We start from the raw sequence: 20,409 nt of genomic DNA on the forward strand, positions 1-20,409 counted from the left end.
AAATCCTTGGTTTTTATCTATTTTATGTGTAGTAGTTTGTATCTGTTAATCCCATATCCCTAATTTCTCCCTCCGTCCCTCCTTCTCCCCTTTGGTAACCGTAAGTTTGTTTTCTCCATGAGTCTGTTTCTGTTTTGTATATAGATTCATTTGTGTTATTTTAGAGTCTATGTGTAAGTGATATTATATAGTATGTGTCTTTCTCTGTCTGACTTATTTCAGAATAAAAATAGAATAAAACACTGCCACTTGCAGCAACGTGGATGGGCCTGAAAGACCCCTGGCTTTTTCTAGGTTTCTGCCGCCCAGTTCTCTCTAAGACATTAGGAATTAAGGAAGTTCTACAACAAAACGCACTATCTTTTACTCCAGGACCTTTCTCATCTGAGTCAAGTCTTTTGAGTGATCTGGGGTAACTTATGAAAGATGGCTCACGGTGCCTTGGGAAAGTCACTGGTGTGCAGAGAAGGAAGCAGTGTGATACCTCAGAGAAGGAAGCTCCTCTCAAAGGCTTCCTCTGGACCCAGATCAGAGTCTCCCTTTCCTGCGGTCCCATCCGTCTGATGCTCATGGGGTCAAAATGTGTACTCAGATGTTCACAGCTATTTCAGATTTCTGGACTTCAGAAGTTGAGAAGTAGAAGTGAGTGAAGGCTGTAGGAGGCTGTCAGGGTCTTAAAGTTCCCTGCTCACGGTGAACTCCATTTAATCTTAGGACATTTTCATAGCTGCCCTGTGGCAGTCACTGGTCTGGTCATCCCCACATCATATCTCATCTTGTAAAGTGTGTAGAAACCACACAAAAAATGGGTCCTCGAGACTTAGGTAAACTAAGGGCCTTCCATTTAGCTCATAAATGACTGAACCAGAGTTGGAGCCCAGATTTGGTTTTATAATCATAATTCCTGTTATTTTCCTCCTTCAGAGAAAGAGCTTTCTTTTCTAATCTCATAAATCTTACAGTGCCATAACCCCCAGGTTCAAATTTGAGTTAAAAACCACTATTTATTTAGTTGCCTTTATCTTAATGTATTGCACTTTTTTTCAAGTGTAAGACAGCATTTTTAAAATATAACTATGTTTTAATGATAATAATTTTCAGTATCTCTGTGAAAAAATTAGCTTATATTTTAAGGGATCATATTTAAAAATTTTTAAACTTATTTTTTAGCAATTTTATTGAGATATAATTGATATATATAAAATTGTACATATTTAATGTATACCATCTAGTAAGTTTAGACATATGCATTCACCTGTGAAATCATCACATAATCAAGGTCAAAGACACAAGAATGGTGATTTAAACTATTTTCTGTTAAATGGTATTCAGCTCAGTCTTGGGCCAGATCTATTGGAATGCGGTAGATTTATGTCAATAATCAGCATTTCTGACGTGCTGACTCCTGACTCCTCACTCTGCTGCACTTCTGTCTGGATGATCTCTTTAGTCCTCCCAGCCACACCATACAGTTGGTACTGTGATCATCACCATTTACAGATAAGGAAACTAAGAAATAGACCTTATATATCCTCTCAAGTCAAGGTACAGTTACCAACTACTGCTTGACAAATTAGCTCCAAAATGTAGCAATATAAAACAGTCATTTTTTTTTTTTCAATAGCTTCTGAGGGTCAGGAATACACAGTGCTGGCTCAGAGCCTTCCATATAGGACTTCTGACTTCCTCCAGAGTGAGTAATCAGAGAGAGAGAGAGAGAGCACAAAGGGTGAGGAGCATCTCATGTGACCTGATTTTGGAAGTGACATACCATCCCTTCTGTTGCAGCCTGTTGGTCACCAGACCAACCCTGGTGAACCTGGCAGGGAACTCCGCCAGGATGTGAATATCGTGATGAGGGAATCACGGGGAGGCATCTTAGGTACCGACTGTGACACTCCCACCAGGTGACAGAACTAGGTAGTGGACCCAGGCCGTTTGACCTTCATGCCTGGGCTCCGTATGACTATGTTAAGAACAACTACAGAACACATAGTTGTGAATGGTTCACTATTTTCCTAAAAGGGAATTTGATAGAGGTTGTGGATATGTGCAGATGCCAGTCAGTGACAATTGCTCGTCAAAGGACACTTGAAAATGTGAAGGAGGTAACAATATTTATCAAGGGCGCTGGCCACTGAATTTCCAAATAGTCCAAATGACCTGTAAGTCATTACAGAAAAGAGACGGTAAAGAGAGGCAGACTGAGAAATCATTTCAGTTAAACTCTTTGCACTTCAAGTATTCTTATCTTCACTCTTATGTTTGTCTACCTCTCCTCCTCAACAAATCTCTCAGTTCTGTCAAGTATCATGTTGAGAAATATCCAGAGGGCCTTCTTTTTTACAATCATAGCTTTAAAAATAAAATCTCTACTTTAGATTTCCTATAGGTCACATTTAGTGCTAAAAATTTTTAAGAATGTTATAAGAAGTTTTTGAATATCAGTGTGCCCTGTTCAGGGAACTAAGTAATTTGGTGAGGAAATTTCCACTTGAGAAATCTTCATGCTTCAGGGTGAGATATAAATTCAGTTGTCAGCAAGCTGTGTCAGGACAGATTTCTTGTCATATTTGGCCACAGAGCATAGATTTATTGAAAATGCTTGGTGGTATCACTCTCTCAGCTGTTTTACGTAAACATAGCAGTGCGGTGACTGCTTTGAACTGTAGTGAGTGTACGTGTGTGCACACGCACGTACGCATGTGTTTCTGGCTCTCAAAACTGACATCTGAGGGAAAATACCACAATGCACTTTAATACACAGTGCTGGGTCCAACTTATTTCAGAATGATTAGTTTTGCAACAACAGTTTTATAAGTAAGTACAGACATCCGTGCCCTTTTAGGAAAGAATCACGGATCGAAATACTTCAAAACCAAAGCTTTGGAATACTGACCATTCTATTTCATGTCAGGGAACAGAACCATGGGCAGCTTCGAGATGCAGACACATACAACAGATCTCTGGTTTTTAAAAAACCTTGTATTATTTGCAAACCTTTTGTACCCAGGTCAGTAGTCAAAAGGCAGAACTCACAGAAAGTAAAATTTCTTTTCTTCCGTAATGAAAGACTTAGAACTTAAATATAAATTTAGTCTCTTGGGTTCTCTCAGCTCTCTAACTATACAGAACCTGTGACTTGCCAAATTATTTCATGTTTCTCTATTCAAATGTATTCAGCTCCAACCAGGAGATATTTATGACGTTCTTTTTCTAAAAGTATTATAAAATATTGGTTAAATCCAGATAACGATATTGATTAAAACATGCACAATTTGTAAAGTGGGTGCCTTCTGTATCGAAGGGAGACTATCGTCATCACATGTATTTATGAGAAAAAGTTGTCAACACAGGGAAGGCTTTGCAATTTGGCAGTCAGCCTTAATGACTATGCAGCGATCTCATTTTGATCAGTAAGATGTGTGAATTCATTAAACTGACTGCTTCAGCCACTGGGATTTTGAGTTACATGAATACAGACTTGATGTTATTATACAGCTCTTATTTACAATGTGTTCAAATCTATTATTGCTAGTATTATTATTATTACTATTACTAGTACAGTAATTATACACACCAGGAGACGAAATAATACATCAGACCACTTTAAAAAATCTCCAGTGGGTTAAAATGACAGATTTCTAATATTAGTTCTAGAAACTCCTTCTTCTTAACTCCCTTGAAAAATGTGAAGTATATCTCTAGCACTGCACTGTGACAAACACGAAAACGACAAAATTATAACCTTTTTCTTTAAGGAATTTATAATTATTTGGGCTGGTGTCTGGCTTGAATTTCTGATTCTTTTTAAAAATTTCCTTGTCATTGTATTTCTTTCCCTTTTGCTGGAGTCTGTTTCTGTGTCTGTATGCCACAGCTTTATAAAATATGTTTTTGTTTGTAAAGCACCTTTATGTGTGGTACCATATACTATTTAGTCTCAATTTTTTAATTTAAATCCTCCCCAAAATAATTCATAAAAGCTTTGTATCATTGCACATATTTTTAATTTAACATTTAAAATATTATGTTAAATGTCTGTGAACAGTGTAATTGTTCTGGTGTTACACTCTTTTAAATAAAGCCAGAAACATAAAAATATCATAGCATTTTGATGACCACCATCATCCATTTATAAAATACACGAGAAAGCACCTCTTTTACAGAGAAAAGTTTGTATCACTCATTTTTTCCGTGAACTAGTACCTACAATTCATTGTCCCCACAGAATAATATACAAATGTCATCTGTTTCTGTGATTATCTTTTGTTGGTCATCAATCTTACTACTTTGAAACAGAATATTTTTATAAACCGAGGTGTTAGATTTGTATTATAAACTTAGATAACCACAGGTCTTTAACTGCTATTTTTTTTCAGTATTGTGTCAACATTACAATTAGTATTTCTGCACAATTGTATACAAAGTTTTATTAGAATTCTATCGCTTAATGACGTGAATGAAGCTTTTTTGTACAGTTATAAGAGATTTTTGTAGTAATTATTCAATGATTTAAACTTTCCAATTACATGTCAAAACTTACTCTGTGAACAAAGCTATTTTTAATAATATTTCAAATAACAACTAGATAATGCCCTCCTTCAATTTTGGGGGGAATTAAAAGCTTTAGAAACCACCTAACTTTTAAAAGTATTTGTTACTCATTCAAGTTACTTACTTTCTAATTGTCTAGGAGATATAACTGTAAAAAGCTTTACCAAGACTTGCAAAGTAATCATAAAATAACACCTGCAAATTTTTTTTCACTTAGAGGTACTTTGTGTGTACAATATGCTGAGGCAGGATTAGAAACATTGAAACATCACATATCTTTACTAACATAATTTTTTTAAATGTTTTATCCTAGTAAATGTTTAATACATATCTTTATTCAATTCACGTAAAACACCCATAATTTAACATACTTAAGAGTTAATCCTCATTGTCGAATCAGTCAATCAAACTTTTTATCTGAAAAAAATCTGACTTTATTTTTCAATTTAAATAAACATGTTAAGATGCGCTTCAAGGAGTGTTACAAATATATTGGGAAATAAATCCTGGAATGCAGTTTTAAAAGCTAGTTTACTAGAAGCAGTCCTTTTAATTTAAAGTGTAATCTAATCTGCATTTTAAGTTAAAATATTTTATTTTTTTAACATTTTTTATTTATAATCATTTTACAATGTTGTGTCAAATTCTAGTGTTCAGCACAATTTTTTAGTCATACATGGACATATACACACTCATTGTCACATTTTTTTCTCTGTGAGCTACAATAAGATTTTGTGTATATTTCCCTGTGCTATACAGTATAATCTTGTTTATCTATTCTACAGTTTTGAAATCCCAGTCTATGCCTTCCCACCATCCGCCCCCCTGACAACCACAAGTCTGTATTCTATGTCTATGAGTCTATTTCTGTCCTGTATTTATGCTTTGTTTTTGTTTGTTTGTTTTTGGTTTTTGTTTTTTAGATTCCACATATGAGCGATCTCATATGGTATTTTTCTTTCTCTTTCTGGCTTACTTCACTTAGAATGACATTCTGCAGGAGCATCCATGTTGCTGCAAATGGCGTTATGCTGTCGGTTTTTATGGCTGAGTAGTATTCCATTGTATAAATATACCACCTCTTCTTTATCCAGTCACCTGTTGATGGACAATTAGGCTGTTTCCATGTTTTGGTTATTGTAAATAGTGCTGCTATGAACATTGGGGTGCAGGTGTCATCCTGAAGTAGGGTTCCTTTTGGATACAAGCCCAGGAGTGGGATTCCTGGGTCATACAGTAAGTCTATTCCTAGTCTTTTGAGGAATCTCCACACTGTTTTCCATAGTGGCTGCACCAAACTGCATTCCCACCAGCAGTGTAGGAGAGTTCCCCTTTCTCCACAGCCTCTCCAGCATTTGTCATTTGTGGATTTTTGAATGACGGCCATTCTGACTGGTGTGAGGTGATACTTCATTGTAGTTTTTGATTTGCATTTCTCTGATAATTAGCGATATTGAGCATTTTTTCTTGTGCCTTTTGATCATTTGTATGTCTTCCTTGGAGAATTGCTTGTTTGGGTCTTCTGCCCATTTTGGATGGGGTTGTTTATTTTTTTCTTATTGAGTCATATGAGCTGCTTATATATTCTGGAGATCAAGCCTTTGTCGGTTTCATTTGCAAAAATTTTCTCCCATTCTGTAGGTTGTCTTCTTGTTTTACTTCTGGTTTCCTTTGCTGTGCAGAAGCTTGTAAGTTTCACTAGGTCCCATTTGTTTATTCTTGCTTTTATTTCTTCTAGGAGAAAATTTTTGAGATGTATGTCAGATAATGTTTTGCCTATGTTTTCCTCTAGGAGGTTTATTGTATCTTGTCTTATATTTAAGTCTTTGATCCATTTTGAGTTGATTTTTGTATATGGTGTAAGGGAGTGTTCTAGCTTCATTGTTTTACATGCTGCTGTCCAATTTTCCCAACACCATTTGCTGAAGAGACTGTTATTCCATTGTATATTCTTGCCTCCTTTGTCTAAGATTAGTTGACCAAAAGTCTGTGGGTTCATTTCTGGGCTCTATTCTGTTCCATTGGTCTATATGTCTGTTTTTGTACCAATACCATGCTGTCTTGATGACTGTAGCTCTATAGTATTCTCTGAAGTCTGGGAGAGTTATTCCTCCAGCCTCTTTCTTTCTCTTCAGTAATGCTTTGGTAATTCTAGGTCTTCGATGGTTCCATATAAATTTTATTATGATTTGTTCTAGTTCTGTGAAATATGTCCTGGGTAATTTGATAGGGATTGCATTAAATCTGTAGATTGCATTGGGCAGTGTGACCATTTTAACAATATTGATTCTTCCAATCCAAGAGCATGGGATATCTTTCCATTTTTTAAAGTCTTCTTTAATTTCCTTCATCAATGGTTTATAGTTTTCTGTGTATAATTCTTTCACCTCCTTGGTTAGATTTATTCCCAGATATTTTATTACTTTGGGTGCTATTTTAAAGAGGATTGTTTCTTTACTTTCTTTTTCTGTTGATTCATCATTAGTGTAAAGAAATGCAACTGATTTTTGAACGTTAATTTTGTAACCTGCTACCTTGCTGAATTCTTCAATCAGCTCTAGTAGTTTTTGTGTGGACCTTTTAGGGTTTTCTATATATAGTAATGTCGTTGGCATATAGTGACACTTTTACCTCTTCTTTTCCAATTTGGATCCCTTTTATTTCTCTCTCTTGCCTGATTGCTGTGGCTAGGACTTCCATGACTATGTTGAATAGGAGTGGTGATACTGGGCATCCTTGTCTTGTCCCAGATTTTAGTGGGAAGCTTTTGAGTTTTTCACCATTGAGTACTATGCTGGCTGTAGGTTTGTCATATATAGCTTTTGTTATGTTGAGATATGTTCCCTCTGTACCCACTTTGGCGAGAGTTTTTATCATAAATGGGTGTTGAATTTTATCAAATGCTTTTTCTGCATCTATTGAGATGATCATGTGGTTTTTGTCCTTTCTCTTGTTGATGTGATGTATTACATTGATTGATTTGCATACGTTGAACCACCCTCGTGTCCCTGGGATGAACCCCACTTGGTCATGATGTATGATCTTTTTTATGTGCTGTTGGATTCTATTTGCTAATATTTTGGTGAGGATTTTGGCGTCTGTGTTCATCAGTGATATTGGCCTATAATTCTCTTTTTTTGTAGTGTCTTTTCCTGGTTTTGGTATCAGGGTGATGGTGGCTTCATAGAATGAGTTTGGGAGTATTCCCTCCTTTTCAATCGTCTGGAAGAGTTTGAGAAGGACTGGTATGAGTTCTTCTTTGTATGTTTGGTAGAATTCCCCGGTGAAGCCGTCCGGTCCTGGACTTTTATTTGTAGGGAGGTTTTTAATTGCTATTTCTATTTCCTTTCTAGTGATCGGATTGTTCAATTGGTCAGTTTCTTCTTGATTCAGTCTTGGTGGACAGTATGTTTCCAGAAACTTGTCCATCTCCTCTAGGTTATCCAGTTTGGTTCTATATAGTTTTTCATAATATTCTCATATGATATTCTGTATTTCTATTTTATTTGTTGTAATTTCTCCATTTTCCTTTCTTATTTTGCTAATCTGTGCTCTCTCTTTTTTCTTCTTTGTGAGTTTGGCCAGAGGTTTGTCGATTTTATTTACTTTTTCAGAAAACCAGCTTTTGGTTTGGTTGATTTTTTTCTATGGTCTTGTTAATCTCTATTGTATTTATTTCCTCCCTGATCTTTATAATTTCCTTCCTTCTGCTGCCTTTTGGGGCTTTTTGTTCTTCTTTTTCTAATTCATTCAGCTGGTGGGTTAAATTGTTTATTTGAGATTGTTCTTTTTTTAGGAAGGCCTGTATCGCTATAAACTTCCCTCTTAGCACTGCCTTTGCTGTGTCCCATAGATTTTGAGTGGTTGTGCTTTCATTGTCATTTGTATCAAGGTATTTTTTAATTTCAGCTTTGATTTCCTCATTGACCCATTGTTTTTTCAATAACATATTGTTTAATCTCCATGCTTTCCTTTTTTTCTCCTTTGTTTCTCTGTTGTTGATTTCCAGTTTCATGGCATTGTGATCAGTAAAGATGCTTGAGATAATTTCTATCTTCTTAAAATTGTTGAGGTTTCTTTTGTGCCCAAGTACATGATCGATCCTGGAAAATGTTCCATGTGCACTTGAAAAGAATGTATATCCTATTTTTGGGGGGTGTGATGCTCTGAAAATATCCACCAAATCTAGTTTTTCTATTGTAGTATTTAATTTCTCTGTTGCCTTGTTTATTTTCTGTCTGGAAGATCTTTCTAGTGATGTTAATGCAGTGTTCAAATCTCCAACTATGATTGTATTCCCATCAATATCCCCCTAACTAATTTACAGTAATGCAATAGAATCTGTATCTTGATGATGAAATTACTTACATAAGAGGAATGAGATTTAAAAAAAAGTTCCTTTGGTAAATGTGCATTGCTGTGCATGCTGAACTCCAGCAATTGGCATTAGGGTGTAATTAAATAAAAAACCATGTGTATAATAGAAATAACTGTATTAATGTAATAGACAGGAATGTAATATTGAAATTGATCATTCCAGTAGCTAGCTTAAATTTTATTTTTTGTTAATAAGAGATAAGGAATACTAAACATTTTATAAGAGGAAGATAAACTACAGTTAGAGTAAATATTCCATAATATGGTATAATTCAAGAGGTATTTGAGTAATTGGAATGCTCACTAAACATAGAAAATATTTTGTAAGATACTGTCTGTGGGTTTAAGGCAATGTAACTTTTAAAAATGCCTAGTATTCCCAGAAAACATTTAGTTGCATTTCAATGAATGTTTCAATAAGTTGCAGTCTTCTGCCTGTTTGAAAGTATTTTCTTTCTATTTAAATATAAATCTTCAGTGCAATTATTTAGAATATACCCTGCTGTTTTCTCTCCAGACTGTAGATCTCCAAAGCATTACCTCCTTTCACAGGATTAACAGAAAATTCCCATTTCCTCAGCTCGTTTTCTATAATATATTCCATTTCTGAACAACCCATTATTTCTCATGCCATCGTTCTTGCCTAAGAGAAAGAATAAGACAAAAGCTAAACTAAACTAAAGAAAAACCAGGAAGCCTTAAGGTGGCTTTATGGTGGCAGATTATTTCTTTGTTTGAAACCATGGAAAGTTTTAAACCTCAGGGTACTGCTCCCTAGTAAGATGTTTGAGGAGTGAGCTGTCTCTTCAAAAGTAAGAAAGGGACTTTCTGGAAAGAGAGGAAACTACGTGATGCCATGAAGAATGTGCATGGATTTGAAGATATAAACATTTAGTCGTTTCCTTTTTGCTTGTTAGGTGAATACATAGGATTTAAAATAACAATGACAATATCTTTGTTTTGCAGCTGTTGTGAGTGCCATCCCTGTGCCAACCCTAGAAAGTGCCCAGTACCCAGGAATCCTTCCATCGCCCACGTGTGGATACCCCCACCCGCAGTTCAGCCTCCGGCCGGTGCCGTTCCCAACACTGTCAGTGGACCGAGGTTTCGGAGCAGGAAAAAGTCAGTATATTGCATTTTCCTTTCTTATTACTAAGAACAAATGAGTAGTACCAAGGATGTCTTGTCAAGTGTATAGCATTTTTATGTTCTTTTCTTTTGGAAAGATTGATTTACCTATGGCCTGGGTCCTAGACTTGTCTTTTCCTGCATGGTCAGTTTTTTGGACTTTGCTTACACACTTTTGGGCTGTTTCTCTAGGAATGTTTCCACTGTCCATTGCACTGACAATATGGGCAGTTGTGGGGGAAACAAAGGTTAACTGGTTCAGTAAAACAGTGATGCTTGTAATTAATATGTAATGGGTGCTTGAAATTAATTTGTTCTCTTAACTGGAAAGTTAATAAGCAAGTGACTGTCCTCCAACATATTCTTATTTAAGTGTCTGTTGGTTATAATTCAAGATGTCTCATTGATTCCTGATGAACCAATACCTGGATGAAACAATATATAATTGGCATATATAACATTGTATAAATTTAAGGTGTACAATGTGTTGATTTCATACACTTACATACTGCAAAATGATTACCACTGTAGCCTTAACCAACACCCCATCATGTCACATAATAAGCATTTCTTTCTTGTGATGAAACATTTAAGAGCTACTCTCTTAGCAACTTTCAAGTGTATCAAGATAATACAGTATCATTCGCTATCATCACTATGTTGTTCATTAGATCCCCATAACTTACTCATCTTATAGTTGGAAGTTTGTACTCTGAACACTAGTTCCCTTTTTCTCTCATCTCCCAGCCGCTGGTAAACATTATTCTAGTCTCTATTACTATGAGTTTGGCTTTTTTAGATTCCACATGTAAGTGATGTCATATAGTATTTGTCTTTCTCTGTCTGGCTTATTTCACTCAGCATCATGTCCTCAGGGTCTATCCATGTTATTGCAAAGGGCTGGATGTCCTTCTTTCTCATGGCTGAATAATATTATATATGTGCAAGGGAGGGTATAGCTTAAGTAGTAGAGCACATGCCTAGCAAGCATGATGTCCTGGATTCAATCCCCAGTACCTCCTCTAAAAATAAACCCAACTACCTCCCCCAACCAATATTATATATGTGTAGACAGATAGATGGATGGATATAGATAGATACATAGATATATAGTACAACTTCTTTATCCATTCATCCTTGACAAAAACTTAGCTGTTTCCATGTTTTGGATCTTGTGAATAGTACTGAATAAAAGCATGGCAATATAGATATCTCTTTGATATCCTGTCTTCACTTCCATTGGCTCTACCCAGAAGTGGGACGGCTGGATCATATGATTGTTTACTTTTTAATTTTCTACGGAACCTCATCCTGTTTTCCATAGCAGCTGCACCAATTTAAATTTCCACCAATAGTGCAAAAGTGTTCCTTTCCCCACATCCTTGCCAATGCTTCTTATCTCTTGTCTTTTTTATTTTAGCCATTCTAACAGGTGTGAGGTGACAACTCATCGTGGTGTTGATTTGCGTTTCCCTAATGATTAGCGATGTTGAGCGCCTTTTCATGTGTGTGTTGGTCTTTTGTATATCCTCATTGGAAAAATATCCATTCCGTTCCTGTGATCATGTTTTAATCAGATTGTTTGTCTTTCTGTTGTTGATTGTATGCGTTCTTGGTACATTTTGGATATTAACCACTTATCAGATATTTGATTTGTAAGTATTTTCTCCCCTTACCTTTTCATTTTTTAATGGTTATCTTTTCTGTGTAGAAGCTTTTTAATGTGATGTTGTCCTACTTGCTTATTTTTGCTTTTATTACTTTTGTTTTTTGTGTCAAATTAAAAAAAAAAAAATCACTGCCAAGACCAATGTCTTAAGTTTTCTCCCAGGAGTTTTATACTTTCGGGTGTTAAGTCTTTAATCCATTTTGAGTTGTTTTTGCATATGGTGCAAGATAAGAGTTCAGTTTCATTTTTTTATATGTGACTATCCAGTTTTCCCACCATCATTTATTGAAGACACTGTTCTTTCCCCAGAGTATATAATTGGATCCCTTGTTAAGTATTAGTTGACTGTATATGTGGGGGTATATTTGGGCTCTCAGTTCTGTTCCATTGGTGTCTGTGTCTGTTTTTATGCCAATATCATACTGTTTTGATTACTATAGCTTTGTAGGATAGCTTGAAATCAGGAACTATGATGCCCCCAGCTTTGTTCTCAGGATTGTTTTTGGCTATTCAGGGTTCCATTTAAATTTTAGGTTTTTTTTTTTTTTTTCTTCTATTTCTGTGAAAATGACATTGGAATTTTAGTAGGGATTGCACTGACATATAGATGGCTTTGGGTAGTAATTTTAACAATATGACCTTCTTCCAATTCAGGAACATGGGATGTCTTTTTAGGTTTTTTATGGCTTATTCAATTTCTTTGATCAAATCTTGTAGTTTTTAGTGTAGAGTTCTTTGGCTTCCTTGGCTAAATTTATTTCTAAGTATTTTGTTCTCTTGATGCTATTATAAAAGAGAATGTTTTTCTAATTTTTCTTTCTAATAATTTGTTGTTAGTATATAGACATGCAACTGATTTTTGAATATTGATTTTGTATTCTGATTCGTTTTAAGAGAAGTAGACATGGAGAGAGACTCTCAAGCTATTACATATACCCTGGTGATTTTTCCTATGCCATTTGACTTTTTTTTTTCCTTCAAGCACAGCATTTTAAAATCGATTTTACGGCATTCTTCTCTTAGTTAAGAACAGGAGACTCAGCAGCTCCTGTGAGATAGGCTCTCTCGTAACAGATAAGATGGTAACAGCAATAAAATATATTTCTGGGGGTAGCTATATTTTTTCTAACCCAACAGGGACAGCTCTAAGAAATCATAAATCATCTAGATGTAGCAAGGTTAGAATTAAAAGGCATCAAAGATCTGCCAAGAGAGAATTAGATTTATTTTCCTTTTTCTCACTGCACATCACGTCTACAGAATAGAGTTGTGTGCAAAAACTGGAGGGAAAAAATTCCTCCAAACTAATAAACAGATAGATTTAGTCTCTTTAGTCGAGTTTTTATTTTGTTCATTTATTTAAAAGTAAGGATGATTAAATAAATTCAGTTTTATAACTATTATATAACATATAATGCAAATATAAAATAGATAATGTAACTATTATATAAAGGTATATAAATAAATGATTCTTAACAGAAGGCCTAGCTTAGTAATTCCTGACCCTCATCTAAAATCAAAAGGCATAGACATTCTGCTCCTGGCCAAGATTTCATAGATTTTTAAAATATGTATTCAGCCATTCTTCAAGTGTTTTTCGAGCAAAGCTATGTGCAGTGCAAAAGGAATAGGAACTAATATGTGTTTCCAGGGGATGGCTTAGAAAAGGAAAAAGTAGAATAAGCACCCTCTTTTCTAGGAAACTAAATATTCTCTAAATCACTGTCAGAAACAGTTAACTCCCAGCCATTCAGTATTGGTTTCTAAGTGCCTTGGAGAACACTGAACAGCCCTGTTCTCTCTCAAGCAGAAAACATTTCATGTCTCTGGCTGGAGATGTCTTATTAGTCACCTTGAAAAACAGCAAAAGGCACACAAAGGAAAAGAAAATTTGACTGTGCAAAATGTGGAAACTCTCCTTCCCCCAAAGTTATCAGAAAGACTTTGGAGTTTTATGAGAGATGATTCATCACTAAAACCCTGCCCCTGAAGACCTGTTGCTCTCTGAACTCACAAACAAAGCTGAATTCCTCCCTGCCCAGAAGGAGAGGGAAGACACAGGGCTACCACATCTGCATTACACATACTCGGTGATGCACAGATAACGATTTATACAGTCGCGATGGACCAGTCCCTCCTCTTCCTACCAGTATACTGCAGTTCTGCTCTTAGCTTCAAGAGGCAAAGGAACTGTACTTTGGGGAACAAGGAACGGTGCTATATTTTGAAAACCTCAAATAGTAATCTTGAGGTCTCATTTCTACAAATCACTATAAAATCAGTGCCCCCAGTGCCTCATCTTTGAAACAGGTGCTAGAGAAAGGTTGATGATTTCCACTATTGTTTTCAGTGTCGGCATTGTCTTAGTTACTGAGAAAGCTTTATCCATGCTATTTTTCTGTCTCACCTCTCCCCGAATTTGGAAATCAATTAACGAATGGGACTTGCCCTCAATAAAATCAGCACAATGAAGTTCATGAATTTTTCTCTAGGGTCTTTTAAAAAAAAATCCAAGATATGAGAAATTGGGGTTACTCAGAATTATTTCATGATGCTGTTCATCTGAGATTAATGAGCAAATTTAGTTCCTAGAAATGTTCATGTCTTGAGGGGTCTTTGCCTAGACTTAGCGGTGTGCTGTGTATCTTTCAAATATTACAATTTTAGATAGAAGAAAAATCCTCATTTCCATTTTTGCAGTATTTTTGCCAGTTATTCCATAGCAATTATTTATGTGTTGACATTAATTATTATAAAGTGCCTTGGGATTTGACTCTGCTGTGTAATTGTGTGCTATTTGTACAATGAATTCCTACCATTTCATCATCTGAAAAGCGGTGCCTTGCCAGTACGCACTGGATTCTCCCATTAGTCTCTGAACTGTAGGGAGGCTGCACTTCGCAGGTGAAAGGAGGGTTTCTTTGCTTTCCGATCTCTTAGCACAGCTAAACGTCATGTCACAGGGCCAGTTTGTTTCACATGGGTGTCCTGAGGCTGGCACTTGAACTGGCCAAACGGGCTCATCTGAAATGAGAGCTTTTCTCCAGCAGAATAGTTGCCACTGTGTTTGTTTTAAGTTATTCACCACCTTGAATGTCAGCCAGTTCTAAAAAGCATGTTTTTTTTTTTGCTCTATGTAAAATATAAGATTTATAAATTTGTCTATGGAAAACCTGTACCTTGTGCGTTGGATTAGGTATTAGGCAAAATGAAGATTTTGAACAAGACAAAAACAGTTCCTTATGCATTACTGATACATTCAGTTTTGAAGCTGGATCTTCCCATTTCCACCAGTGCATGTTGCTAGAGAGCTGGTCCATTGGTATTAAGCCACCATGATTTCCCTCAAAGTCAAGAATCACACTGTGATGTTCCCAGTAGGAGCCACAGTGGCCAGCTGGAAACCTGGGGATAGAGGACCAGGCCTGCATGGCATTTTTATTTTTTTAAATAAATAAGAAACTAAATGTTAGAAGACTAAAACAATGCATGTAAGTTTTATTAAATCTGTGATCATGATAATGTTTTAACACAGATCTCTTTCATGTCAAAAAGGTGGAATAAATAGGAAAGGAAAACATGACAGGAGGAATAAAGAAAAGACATCACTAAACAGTATCATTTCTGTAATATAATTAAAGCAGTTTTCAAAATATGATATGAATTTACTGCAATCCAATCGTCAATAGAGAGAATTATAGTTCAGGTGGATTTCTGAGGGAAATTGTGAAATTTCTTTTCCTGGAGAGGTATTTTTAATATGATGATATGGACTCTTTAATAAAAATCCAGCCCACTGGCTGGTTAATAAAGAGGGACCTAGGTGTGGGTTCCCGCAGCCGCTTCGCTCTGATTGAGAGCTGAGAGACGCCGTGTTTTCATCTGGACGATTCACCCTTGGTCATTTGTTCCTTTAGACTAAATATGAGTCTGGAGTAAAACCTGCAGTTTTCTTTGTTTCGAAAAATATGCTCTGAACCGCTTAATTACACAGACTTCATTGACCACAAGTACACACATTTCTCTTTTCCTTTACATTCTTAAAAGCAACTTGGCTCCTTATAGCGTCCACCTGAAGCCCCCATTCCCCTTTGCCTTTTCCTGAACCAGCATCACCACAGCTTTGCCTTAACGTGTCCCTTGCCGCTCCGCACTTCAGCGTTGAGCTTGTGTGTACGTTTGCTTGTCCCCTCCAGCTTTGGCAGGACTTCCTAGCCTAGAGAGAAGGTGCTTCTCTTCAAACTCCCCTTGCCCTCGGAGTCCTAGCCCGTCCGCTGTCTTGATTACATTTTCCTTACTTGAAGGACTCTTTAATCAGGTCTTTGCCTGTTTTCTGATTCTGGTTGCTATGTGGCTACATCTTACCCTCAGCCAACCCTTGTCTCTCCCCGCCTCCATCTTTGAATAGGGTAACCCTGAAGGCTGCTCAGTGACCCGGAGGACCTCGAACCCTTTCTGAATATAGAAAAACGAGTTTCAATATCAAATGCCCTCTGCAGGTGCCTTTCACTTTTGCATATCTTTAATATTATGTTTTGATCTTTCGTATCTTTAATCTCCACTCCCTTCGGCATGATCAGATTTTCTGTCTCCTCTGCCCTTTGCTGACCTCACTGAGCCTCCCAGAGAGGTGTCTCAGGGTTATCTCACAAACTAATTATCTAGGTATATTTCCTGGTTAAAAATCCTCTTTCAAAAGTGAGACAGTATCTTCTATCACTGCATTTTTTTTTCCAGCTTACCTAAGAGAAGTTCCTTAAGAAATAAATCATCAGAAATATTCTTTCTTCAACACTTATCCCGACTAGGCAGTTCTTTTCATTTGCAGTTTAACCTGGACCTGGCGACCCTGTGAATGCATCAAGTCAGATCACAATGTCGTTAGCATGAGAAGCTGCCTGGCCAATATTTCAGTTTGACTCAACTGAGTTCTCTGGCGAAAAGATGTGTTTCCATACACAAAACAGTCCAAATAGGCAAAGGCTGTCCCAGATGGCTCTGTGAAGCCTCTTCAACTGTAATAATCTGACCGAAAATTACACTGTTTGCCACCAAAGAGGAAAAGTCGCAATTCTGCATCCAGGCGACTTGTTCCATCAGAGTCATCCCTCATATAACTTCTTAGATGGATGTGCTTCTGTTTTGTTACCGACGATAATGATAATGTTATTACTTGTATCTTTTCATGAGCAATTCCTTGAGCGCCCGGTAACTCTGATTTGTTTGACAGTTGGCACGGCATGTTTAAATCATAGAAAAATTGGCATATTGGCTGGTAGATAATAATGCAGCTGTAGCCGGGTCTGGGACACTGAATTTCACTGACATTGCACCCTATGAAAGGAGAAATAACTCTTTTTTTCTCGCTTCATCACTATGATTACAGGGCCCAGACAGTTGAGGCAATAGTCAGTGCTGTATGTATTTGACTGCTCTTCCTGGAAGATAGATCCCTGTCCTGTTGGGTCTACTTCTGCTGTTTAAAGAGGCAGTGCTGTCATATCCCCTAAATATCTGGGGGTAGAGAGATGGGGATGTTTTTAACTTGAAGAACATCCTGGCATAACTCTCTGAACTCATGCAGAGGAGGCTCCTTTGGGGGACTTAGGGAAAGCCAGCTTTGATCCTCCTAGAATAATGAATGGCTTCTCTTGTCTCCATTGCAGCGGTGAGTGAAGGACCAACCACCCAGCAGCCACCCATGTTGCCCCCGGCGCAGGCTGAGCACCCCAGCAGCGAGGAGGCGCCCAGCAGAACCATCCCCACGGCCTGCGTCCGACCGACTCACCCGCTCCGCAGCTTCGCTAACCCTTTGCTACCTCCACCAATGAGTGCAATAGAACCGAAAGTCCCTTACACACCGCTTCTGTCGCAGCCAGGTAAGTGCCCGTGTGTTCACTTTTAAAAGCTTTGTTATCCGCGGCTCTGAAAAATGCATGAAGGTTCCTGGATGTAAGGTGTCCTTTTGACATTGATTATGTGCCGCGTGTGCTCGTGTCTCTTACTGATGTTGTGTTGCAGCTCTGAAGTATCTGTTTTCTAAGCAGCTGGCTGGTTGCAGGTGCCTTTCGTTCCTTTAGAAAGTTGTTCATTGATCCTGAGGGCCAATCTGGTACTTTTGGTATGTGCTGTAGGTGTGGCCACTGGAGAATCCTGGAGAAGTTCTTCTGTTTGCCATGTGGGTCCTAGGATTTTAGGCCAGTCTCCAAGGCTAGAGTTAAAGGTACAAAAGCCTGCAAAATCACTTTTTAGAGAAATGCATATAATCTCATAATTCCATGGGTTCTTATTGCAGAGTTGCAAGGCCAGGAAGGAGTAACAGACCAGTGTTGAGCCTAACTTCCTAATTTTAGAAATAGAGCAACCGAAACTTAGGTAGAAAGGAACAGTTTCGCTATGCTTCCCTTCTAAGAAAATCAAGCAGCAGAGAGGAGAACCAGGGTCCCCAGTTCCCAGTGCAGGGTTCATTCTATTACCCTGAGGCTGGACCAGAGCGCCTTTTTGTTTCTGCTGGGGATTAGGGAGAAGATGGCGTCGACTGTCCTGTTTGGGCGTAAAAGGGTTTGGGTTTTTGTTTCTGTTTTTGTTTTTTTAAGTGACTATGTTATCCAGAGGGAAAAAAGCTAGAAATGATGTTCTAACGTCCATTTTAAATGAAAATTTTACTGTGGTGGTAATGTTTGGTTTGGAACACAAGGTTTGGAAATCAACCCATCTTCTAATCAATCTGCAATAACAAAAAATGACCCAAAAGAATCCTGATTTTAGGAAGAACACCTGACAACAGGCAGAACAAAGCACTTATCACTGTTATTTACTAGTTATTAATTTCTTCTAGTTACAGTAATACCAAAGCTGCTGTAAACAAAGTCTGACACAATGTAGCCTAAATGAGCATATTATATCCTTAAAAGACGGAAACAGAGTCCATTCTTCTGTCTCTGCACCTAATCTCTCAAATAACAAGCATCTTTGAAGAAGCATTCTCCCATCTACCGCCCTGTTGGCAAGATCTCATTTTTCTTTTATTTCCATTGCGCATTTTTAAGTCTTCTTTTAATGTTGTTCTTTTTTTCAGTGACACTATGTCTTATTAGTAAACTGTCTCTTCTTTCCAATTTTCCAGTCTCTCTGGCTTGCATTTTTGGGGTTGATTTTATATTATCACAGTTCCTCTTTAAATGCCGCCCTCCCCCACCCACCTGAGGCACATCCCACCATCACTTGGGAATCATTAGATGCCCTTTCCTTCTTTGTTTCTCCGTTGTCTCCCTGTGATTCCTGTTCATTTCAATAATGTCTTACCTCCTGATTTTCAAATAAGTTCTCCCTGCCCTGCTCCCGACACATGGTAAATAGTACGCTTTTAAGAAAGAGCCGATGTTTACTTATTCTAATAGAAAAAGAAAATTAACAGACTGACAAATGTATTAGCTGTGACATTAACTACATGCTTCGTCGTCTAAAAGATGAAATACTTAGAGCTTTCGACAAATTTTAATTCTAAGAAAATCATTACTTTTGTCAAACTGATTGATGAAGTCAAGTCATTCTCTTGTTGGCTTAAAAAAAAAACCTCTAATAATTTTACTCTGGATTTCACAACAAAGGACTGTGTAATTACTAATGAATGTATCTTTACTTACCATAAGTAATTACTTTAGAATATGGTAATGTGAGTCATTACTATCATTTTTAAAGATCAAGCCAAATGAGACGCTCCTGCTTTGAAATTACTTAAATTAGGATCAGTGAAGAAGTTCTTTCCTTCCTCAAATTCCTGAGTGTTTTTTCCTGGCAACATTATCGACCAGTGCCCTGGTCTGCCTTCCAAAAAGGCAAGCAAAGCTCCATTTGCAGCAGTTTTATATGAGGTACAGGGCAACACATACTATGCAGTAATGATCTCCAGGGAAGTGCAAGGAGTTTTGCAGGGTTTCTTTAGTAAATGGTAATTAGAAAGCCATCCTGTTGTCATAACGACTGAAATTCTGCCTACCTGAAAACACAGACTCACTCCTTCGTTTTTTTTTCCTTCCGCAGTGAGAAATTTAGCTTACTAGACTCTCAGGTGTTTCATGGTATTTCTTACAATTTCATCATCATGCTTCCTCTATAGACGTGAATAACCGTGTGGTCTTTACACATCTCGGAGGCTGCCGTCACCGCACTTTGCAAATCGCAGATGTGGACGTCTAAGTGCTTTGGCTTAGCCCCTCTCAGGTTAAATAGGAAATGTCTGACAGAGTGTTGGGCTTATGACATTATAGATCTGACATAAATTCTACAAAGGGCCAAGACAGGCTGTCTTTTTTTTTTCTCCTTCACTAGTGAAAATTCCTTTTTGCTGTGAAATGATCAGCTGCACTTTAAATGAACCTGGATTAGGAGACCATTTGTCTTCTAAGGCTGTAATTCTAAAGGGAGAAAAAATGTGACCTCTTAAATAGTGACTTTTATATCGTGGCACTGTTTTATAACACTTGCCCCCTGGAGTCCTTGCATCTCTGTAAAACTGCATACGTGCAGTGTTATCCTCCATTAAAACATTGCATGTCTACACGTTTTTATTTATAAAAGCAAAAAGTTAGAACATCCTGATCTTTTCGGTCTTCTTGGGATCAATATGTCAGTGGACATGACAAGACCAAAACTCACTTCATTGTACTGCGAAATTG

The 20,409-nt window shown here is 37.2% G+C and overlaps 1 protein-coding gene across 5 annotated transcripts in view; it reads left to right on the plus strand.

Moving 5' to 3' along the window:
* The window catches only part of DCC (DCC netrin 1 receptor), a 984,533-nt gene that overhangs the window by 935,391 nt on the left and 28,733 nt on the right, over positions 1-20,409 (plus strand). For all 5 annotated transcript variants that reach the window (XM_064480349.1, XM_031441886.2, XM_064480347.1 and 2 more), the window contains 2 exons: positions 9,901-10,056; positions 17,398-17,610. In XM_064480349.1, the coding sequence (XP_064336419.1) occupies positions 9,901-10,056; positions 17,398-17,610 (369 nt within the window). The remainder of the gene's footprint in view (positions 1-9,900; positions 10,057-17,397; positions 17,611-20,409) is intronic.

The sequence above is a fragment of the Camelus dromedarius genome, chromosome 28, assembly GCF_036321535.1.
Source record: "Camelus dromedarius isolate mCamDro1 chromosome 28, mCamDro1.pat, whole genome shotgun sequence".
Lineage (NCBI taxonomy): Eukaryota > Metazoa > Chordata > Mammalia > Artiodactyla > Camelidae > Camelus > Camelus dromedarius.